A 9,467-nucleotide genomic window follows, 5' to 3' on the forward strand; every position below is an offset into this window, starting at 1 on the left:
TCCCTCCTCCCTTTTTAAGCTGCTTCACAAGATTTAGAAGTTCCACGATTTACTTTTGTTTTCCTTTCAGTGAGTAAAAGAAAAGGTTGGTTGGTTGGTTCTTTTATTTTTTTAGTTATGCCGTTAAACTGAAAATCTCTGTGAAACTCCCGTATCGTTTTGTTCATTTGGCTGTTCTCGTTATAGTGTTTCATCAGAGGGATGCTGTGTTTTGGAAGATCCTTGCTGAAGAGTCTTTTCCCTATTGTTTATCAGTTGTCAGTATTTTATGTTGAATACATGATGGACATTAAAGTCCTGAAGCATCTAAACCGTTGTCAGTGAATTTCTTTACCTGCTTTTTAGACAGGTCGTTCGTTTTTAAACTTGATGATGGGAGAACTGAGTCTAAAAATAGCTTCTGAGAAGGGTAATTTAATTTAGTTCAGCCAAAGGTGCAAGACTTGAATCCTATACATTAATTTTTTTGTTTTGTTTTTTAAACGATTCAATGCACCATGGTAGCTTTTCATTGGCTTTTGGCATGGACATTATCGGCAAAACCACTTTCCATCACAGTTGCCGGTGTAAAGTTCCGTGAACTCTGTTCCACTCAGGCCAGAAACTTGCCAGTCGGATGGTTTTGAGCTATCGTCATGTATCATTGGATTGTATAATGAAGACGATACTGATTTCTCATCCCAGCTATGTACCTACCAGTTGGGTTATTCGGGTTCCCCTGGTCAGGGCTAAGCCTTCCAGTCTTGGTGTTCTCATCTATAAAAGGAGAGTTGAAATAACTCCCCACTTATCTCAGGGATGTTTAAGAACTTATCAGGGCTCAATGCAGGATGTGAATAATAACACAATAAATGTTTAAATAGCAAAAGCCAGCCAGTTCATGGAATCCAACCAAGTGTTCCCATGTAATAGAGTCAAGCTCTCCTCCTCCTTCATCCTTTCATGTGACCATTGCAAGTGTCTGGTTTGTATCAGCCCCAAGTTCCTTGAATCTCCACTTAATTCCATTACCATTGCCATGGCCGCCTCTGTTGGCCCAGCAGATTATTTTGCAGCCTCCTCTGCCCTCACCCACCCATCCCAGCACAGCCAGTGGCACTATTAATTCCCCCTGTGCTACATAACAAATCCCAGGCTCCTTAGCCTGGCAATCACAGCTTTATAGCATCTGACCTGGCCTCTTATGTTTATGGTTCTTGTGTGGTGTGCATTTGCCCATGCTACGACACGTAAGCTTGGAGGTCCTGCCCCCAGTCAGCAAGGTCGACCTTCCTTTAAGATGCCAGGCAACTGCATGACCCTGTTTGTGTCGCCTCCATTGGAACGATGCTCTTCCTTTGCTCTTATAAGGGTGACCCATTAATCCCATCACAGCACCTTCATTCTGCTCTTGACTGTACTGAGGTGTTTGCTTGTCTGCCTTCCCCATTAGAGCAGCGAGGAAGGAGCCACGTTTCCTCACCTCCATCACCTGGCATCCTGCTTTGCCCTGAGGAGGTGCTCAACAGTTGTCTGTTTAATGAATGAAAAGTTTTGGTCATGGTGGTCTTCCAGAGTTTCACAAACAGGCTATGAGAGCAGAGGTATAATCTCACATATATGGATTTTTAAAATTTTCAACAGCTTAGTATACGGTAGTAAATTCATTTTCTAAAATCAGATATGACTGCTTGAAGAAATTTAAAATCTTGGAGGGCTCCCAGACTCATCCTTAAAAATCTGTTAAAGCTTTGAAAATGGTCAGCAACTGCCTTGGTCCAAGTATAAAGGGTAGTCCCTGTTGTCTAGACACAGATGGCTGGAAGATGCTTGTTGAGTGGAAACCTTGACCTTAGTATGTCTCAAGTGAATGAACTGATGCCAGTCTGCTGACCACGTGGAGAGAGGTGGAAGGGGAGATAAGGAGGCCCCTGGGTCAGCAGGCTTCAGGAGCTAGAACCAGTTAGTCTTTCCATTAAGATTATCAGCAGAATACACAAGTGCCTTGGGGAATCTAAGATGTGGTGGCCTCATGTTCCTTTGGATCCTCCAATTTGTATTTCTCCCCCAAACTGAGTTTGAAGTTTCATTTTTCTCAAAATTCTTGACAACACAATCATACTAATGCCATCCAAGTGAGAAAAAACAGTTGTTCCCATGTCCCTTATGTTTACCTCCACACACTGCTTCATCTCCAACACTAAGGTTCTAGTCTTTGCCCAAGAAACAAAATTGTGTTCTGTCCCTGAGTCTTCATTCCCCCAATAATCTATATCTCAGTATCTAATGCCATCTCATTACAGTCTATATCTCAATATCTAGTGCCATCTCTACAATTTAGCTGATGCTGAAAGGTTTGCCAATCCCTTAAGTGAACTGTGTGATGTAACAAATAATTATTTCCTTCCTCTCGAACTGAAGGAGCCACTAAGACCCATAAAATGGACAAGACCCATTGCTAGATGTCCAATTCTGCCGAAGGCATTAGCAGGTCTGGCCTTGTATCACTCCATGATTAATGTTTGCTGTGTGTGTTCTTTGGAAGGAAAATAAAATGAAGAATTTTCTTACATTTGATTGGAATGAACATAATTAAACAGTGAAATGCTACTGGTTCTGGGAAGAAATCAATCACTTTAATTGGAGAGAAGATTCCTTGCCTCTGTCGGTAATTGGGCTGTTGGTAATTTAAAATTGGAATCCATGACAGTTTGTGATAAATTGGCTTCTTTTGGGCTAAAGAAGGTAAGAAGTTCTAATTACCTCTGGATTATTCCAGAGTGGATGGGAAAGCATGATCAAAGAGCTATTGGGAGAGAGAGAAAAGCTAGCAGTGAGCATAGTGTTGCTGAATTTCTTTTAAAGCTAAAGAGTAAAATAGCTCATTTGATGTGACAAAAACAAGACCTTGTGGTATTTGAAATCCCAGAGATGTAAATTGGATTTTCTAAGAAAATAGGGAACTGGGCATATAAGAAAAAGTTTACGTACACAAATGTTCTATAGTTAGGTTATAGAACTTAGCCTTACTTTCTTGTTAGTGCATGAGAATATTGACAACTTTGGGCCTTACTTGGGCAAAAGTATGGATTTTGTACTTTGAGTGTTTAAATGTATTACTGGCTCTAAGTTTAAGGAAGTCAAATGTTCAAATACAAACATAAGTTAGTAGAAATGTAGACAAGCCCTAATTAATGAAAATGTTCACCCTGTCACTTGGTACCCTAGCCTTTGTTTATATGCACATCGTCTAAGAACACCTGAGGAATAAGCTGGATTTTAGGTTGATGCATTGGGTTATAAATGATTTTGAATTGTGTATGTTTATTTTGTATATCTATGTAAATATACAGGTATAGATAGATACAATTTCAAACTTACAGAAAAGTTGCAAGATTAGTACAAAGAACTTTTGTATATGCTTTACCTAGTTTCAATAATTATTAATATTTAGCTTCATTTGCTTTGGCATTCACTCTCCATATATACATTTTTTTTTTTGAACCACTTAAAGGTAAGTTGGAGATGTTGTGCCCTTTTACCTCCAAACAATGATGATTTCCTAAGAACAATGACATTTTCTTACACAACCACAGCAAAATGATGTACGTCAGAAATTTAACATCAATACTGCTGACTAACCTATAGTCCATATTCAAATTTTGCCACTATTCCAGTAACATCCGTTACAGCTATTTTTTTCAGCCCAGGAACCAGTCCACAATCATGCAGTGCATTTAATTCTCATATCTCTAAGTCTAAATATGAAATAGTTCTTCAACTTCTTTGTTCTTCAGGTTATTGGCAGTTCGTGAAGAGCATATGCTGGTTGTTGCATAGATTGATCCCCAATTTGGGTTTGTCCTTTGTTTCCTCATGATTGTTTCAGGTTATGCATTTTTGGCAAAGGTACCACCGAAGTGATATTGTGTCCTCAGTGCCTCCTAGGAGGCACCTGATGTATGTCTGTCAGTCTCGTTGGTGTCTTGATTCAGGTAGTGTTCATGAGGTTTCTCCACTGTCAAGTTATTTGTCTCTGTAGTTAATAAATCTTTTGTGGAGAGATATTTTCAGACCCTAACTATCCTGTTCTTCATCAAACTTCGAGTGGCATATCTGTTCCCTAAAAAGGATAATACAGGTGGACTTATTTAATGGAAAAAAGAAAGTGATTTATTGCTTATTTTCCACCAGTATTTTTACAACCTACTCACCTCTCTGCTAGTGGAAAAAAACCTAAAATATAAGCAAAGGTATGCACACAACAGTTGGGGGATATATATATAGTCAAAAGCCAACAGTTGGGGGGTATATATAGTCAAAAGCCAACAGTTGGGGGGTATATATAGTCAAAAGCCAACATTTGGGGGGTATATATAGTCAAAAGCCAACAGTGGGGTATATATAGTCCAGGAGCCCTGAGAGTAACAAACATATATTGAGAATGTGAAGAGTATGGATGGGCAAGTGTGCTTTTGGTGAACCAGCAAAGGAGGAAAGAATCTCCTGATCAGGATATAGGGACCAACCTGTAGAATTTTCTTTCACTGTCCAGTCAAGTTTGTTTATTTCTCAACATTTTTAGAAGCACAGCCATTTAGCAACACAGACCTTTAATAGCCAGATCATGAACCACACAGCCTGATTATATTTTGAAAGATGTCACATAACAACCTAAAGTCACTTCTGAGAACTCTAGCCTAGCAAAATAGCCCCCAGAAGAAAAACAAAATTGTGGCTTGCTTCAAGCCAGGTAAAAAGCCAAAGGCATCTTAAATGCCTGAGAAGTGGAACTTGAGGTTGAAATGTAAGAAGTTATAGGTCATTCTGGGGATAAAAACAACCATCCAGCAGAGTAAAAGGCAGCTAGAGGCTGAATCATTCCTTCCCGCTCCCTTCCCCCACTTTAAAACCAGTTTCTTTAGGTTGAAAGTCTAGGGGTTGAAACAGAAACCCTCAGAAGTTCTTGGAAAATGACAGGTGATCAGGTTAATAACCTCAGGTAGTAAGTGTTCTGCTATCAAATACACTGGAGAAAATATTTCTGAATTTCTGATGCATTTAAATTCAGGGCAATCTTAATACATTTTCTAAAGAAATATGTTCAAATTAAAGCTGTCACCTAGTCACTTCCCCCATTAAGCCTGGCCCAATTCTCAGCATATTACTTTATCAGCATATTATGCAACATATTTATTCAGTGTTTTCCATGAGCAAGGTTCTTGTGGATACAGGGGCAAGCTAAAATAATGTATGACATCAGTTAGGATTTTGTTGGTCACAATAGAGAGAAAACTTCATCCAAACTGACAAAAGAAAAAATAAAAGGAATTTATTGGTTGATATAACTGAAAAGTCCAAAGGCAGGGCCAGCCCAGGTCTGGTCTGCTGCAAAGGCCCATGATATATAGTCCTTGGGCCCACCCTTCTCAGACTCGACACCTTCGCCGTCCTTCACGTCATGCTTCGTGATAACCACCATGGTGACATTGCCTCTTCAGAATAGGTCTGTGTCTGCCTTCCCAGCCAGAGTGCTCAGGCTCGCTCTGCTTGAGCTGCCCTAGGTCAGGTTTTCATTCCTGAACCAATCACTAGGGTCTGGAGGAAGGGACCTGCTTCTCCCAGATGGCTGGAATCCATCAGAGCCCACCTTTCATGCTGAGTTGGTGGCCATCTCCACCTAAGCCATATGGAAGCCACATAGTTTGCCAAATTCTGCTTTCTGTTACCCTTGTGGAGCTCATGGCCTCCTTGGGGAGGCAGACAATAAACCAATATAAGATAAGAAGTAAAGGAACAAAGCTGTGAGACTGGATTAAGGGAGACACCATCCAGACTGAGAAGTGGAAGTGACATTTGAGTTGCGATCCAAGTAGTAGAGCAGGAATTAGTCAAGAAAAGCGATTAGGGAGAGAAGCAATTTGTGCATTTGGGGGACATTTATTATTTTACTTTATCTTTGGAGAGTTGGTATGTAACAACACCCTGAACAATCAGGATGGTACCCTGTAAAGGCCGCAGTTTCTAATGGCCACTGCAGGAGAGCACCTGTGGGCTGCAGGGGGCCACACGACCTGGGGAGGGTTAGAGGAGTACCCCGCATTGGTCCGCTGCGGTGCCTGGCCCACTCTCCTTCCTGCTGGAATCTGAGAACAGCAAGGCCGGGACTGGGACAGTTACTATTAACCAACTACAATGGGAGTAGATAAACATGTAAATAACTTGTATGGCCACATAGGTGTCATTGAATTGTGTGTGTTTATTTTATAAATCTATGTAAGAGATAGGAGGTTGGAGGGCTTGATTTCAGCCCTTGTTCTTCTGGGTCTCTTCTCACTGTCTACCAATCATCAAACCTTCCCTATGTAATAGTCAATAAATGTTGACTAAATGTACAGATGACTATATTGGTAGCATGGGAAAATAATCTACATTCATGCCTGATTGCTACAGATTTTGCCCTGGAGCAAATTTGCAAACACTTCCCTAGGTTCTGCAGAGCATCTTGGGCATTGATTCGCAACTAGAAGCTCCTGGAATTTGAATTGACAACTGCCCAAGGTTTGTGAGGCGAGGGGATCTCAACCTGGTGTGACATGTTGATTCCATTGTGGAGTTTTGGAAGCTCACACGGAAAATAAGCTCAGAGGTATGTTTTGTTTAAACCATCCAATACTTATTAAATTAATGGCCACATTATAACATCATGAGATGAAACATTGACATCTTGATTCTTGTCCTTTCTTGGAAGGGGTGGAAAATTTAGGCCTGCATTCCAGCATGGCGACAGTTGTCCAGAACCAGTCGAAGCTGCCTCTTTAGATGGCGCGCTCGAATTTGCCTTTCTTCTACCTTGCCAGCTTCTTTCATATTTGTTACCTTCCTGGCCCTTGGGTGCTGGCTCAGCAAATAGCAAGATTTAAGGTTTCTATTTGGAAAACATCCCAAGGTAAAAAGAGTTAGGCGTTTGATCATCGCTGGCACCACCCTTCTGGCCTTTTTGCCATTTTAACCCCTGCAGCAGGAGTGCAAACTTGACAGCTGTGTGAAAGACTCCCAAAACTGAGCCAAAGTAATCCCCCAACCAGCTGATGTTAATCCCTTAGCTTTGTACTGGCTGAAAGCATTAAATAATCATTTCTAGTTACACCTCCTGTCATTTCCCTTTAGTCTACAATTTCCTCCTCCAAGCTCCTCACTTACAGCCTGAACCCTAGAACTGACCTCCTCCAGCTTGGCTGAGCCATGTCATTAACTTCCTTTTAGTCTTTGAAGCATCTTCTGTTTAGGCCTGAAGTCCAGTCCTATAGGATTTCAAATAAAAACTCCCATCCACAAGTCACTCCTCCATCCATCCAAGGCAGTCATGTTTACTCATTCATTTAGTTAAATGGGGAACAGTATTGACAAGATCATTATCCTCAAGCAATTTGGAGCCTTAAGTAGGGAAACTAAAATGTGAAGCTGCAATTGTCATACTCTGGGACAAGTGCACACCAGGTAGGGTTGCGAGATAAAATGCAGGATGCCCAGTTAAAATTGCATGATTTATTTGTTAAATCTTGTAACTCCAGAAGTGTCAGGTGCAAGGGAATACATACGGGGAAGACCTGGGAGGCTTTTGAGAAGAATGCCATTGAGGCCAACGTGAGTCAGAAGAGCGTGGAGGGTAGGGGAGTATTCCATGAAGAATATGCTATTCTGTACCTGCGAAGGCCTGAACTGGAGCAGTCCCAGGAAATTCAAAGGCGTGAAGTTCAGGATGGTTGGAGCATGGAGGTGGAGAAGTGTGTCACAATAGGGGAGACTGGAGAGACAATGAAGACCTGCCATGGAATCTGGACTTGATCCTAAGCACAGTGTGTGTGTTGGGGGATGCATTGTGGGACATTAAGCAGCAGAATGATGTAAGATTTGCATGAGAAAATTCCTGGCTGGAGTGTAGTGGCTGATGAGAGGGGGAGTCTGGAGACAGGAGAAGGGCAAACGGTGCCTGCTGCAGTGATAAGAGTGAGCCATGGCAGTGAGTGTAAGGAAGAGAGAAACAGATGAGCTACTTTAGCGGGTGGATGATTACATGTAGGAGATGAGGGGAAGAGAAAGGTCAGGTATGACTTATGTAGTGAGTGGAAGATGGTTCCACTCAGTGGGACAGGAGACACGGGGAAGTGAATATTGCGCTGTCCTTTGCTTGTTGGCTTCCCATAAACTCCCTGCCTTTCCACTGCTCTGCTCAGTGTCACAGAGCTGACCCTACAAATCTCATCTCCCAGACTTCCTAGCCAGCTCTTCCAGGTAGGGTCAGCCAGTAGAAAGCATTGGCAGGAGGCTGGAGGGCAGGAGGAAGGGAGAAGCTAGGCTATTTCTCCCTCCCTTTCCACTTTGCCTCCGGGTCCCTGCTCCACCAGGCAGCTGTTCTCTGCATTTCCAGGTCCTGCCTGGCAGCCCTGGCTCTGACTGCGGCAACGTCACATCCTTCCTTGCCCCTCCAGCCATGCGTTGGCTTTGGCTTTCCGCTCTAGTGATTCTCTGGGCTGTCTTACCATCCTGTTTGCCCTTGTAGCTTTTTCATCATCATGAAATTTGTTGTATCAAACTGCCTGTGATGGGCTATTTTTCTCAGTGAACATGAAGTAATACAGACATGTGGAGTCTGAGGTGCCTGTATGAGACATTTAAATGGTGACGTTTAACAAGAAGTCACATATATAGGTCTAAGTCTTCAGAGCGTGGGCTTGGATGGAGACAGATTTAGTTAATTGAAGCTAGGGGAGTGGATGAGATCTTTCAGAGACACAACAGAGAGGGAGATCAAATAGCCCCCTGAGAAACACCACAAAGGAAGATCAGCTCTGATCTGACTGAGAGGGCATGGTGTGAGAGAGAAAACTGTCAGGAGGGTTGGGCAGCACAGAAACCAAGGAAACAGATATTGTCAAGATAGAGACATTAAGATGGTAACTCTGCTTGTAGGTCACATGGATAAGGATTGAGAAGCATTCTTTTGGACTTGTCAACAAAGAAATCATCGGAGGGGGTTCTTCAAGGAGAGCAGGTTCACGAGCGGTGGGGCACAGTGGGCTGAAGTGTAGATGGGAGGGGAGCAAGTCAAGAAATTCTATGGTGAAGGGAAATAACAGCAGGATGTTTAAAGGGACACTGAGACTAGGATGGCAGAGGGCGTTTCCCCAAGGAGAGCCTTGTGGCCACCTACTTAACTGTGGGCAGGAAGGGTTCACTGACTGCACTGCATGTCCCCTTTCTCTACTTTCCACATGCATCGTGGAGGCTGCCTCTCGACTCCGTGGGTCAGCCATCCTTGATTCATTTGTCTTATCTCTCAGTACATCTGGGTCATATGTTATGTGAAGGTTAAGTTCTTAAATAAGACAAGAAATTACGAATGGTTAATTTTCTTGAGAAATCCTTTAGGCTCGGACCGTTTTGGAGACCTATACATTATTTCTTTTTTTTTTATTAAATTATTT

General features: G+C 42.3%; 1 protein-coding gene across 1 annotated transcript in view; it reads left to right on the forward strand.

Annotated features, from left to right (window-relative positions):
* Positions 1-7,827, forward strand: part of PSAT1 (phosphoserine aminotransferase 1) — a 25,804-nt gene extending 17,977 nt beyond the window's left edge. Inside the window, exon 5 of the mRNA XM_019648289.1 lies at positions 7,554-7,827. Within this exon, the coding sequence (XP_019503834.1) occupies positions 7,554-7,827 (274 nt within the window). The remainder of the gene's footprint in view (positions 1-7,553) is intronic.
* Positions 7,828-9,467: the final 1,640 nt, after the last annotated feature.

Source organism: Hipposideros armiger, unplaced genomic scaffold, assembly GCF_001890085.2.
Source record: "Hipposideros armiger isolate ML-2016 unplaced genomic scaffold, ASM189008v1 scaffold_124, whole genome shotgun sequence".
Lineage (NCBI taxonomy): Eukaryota > Metazoa > Chordata > Mammalia > Chiroptera > Hipposideridae > Hipposideros > Hipposideros armiger.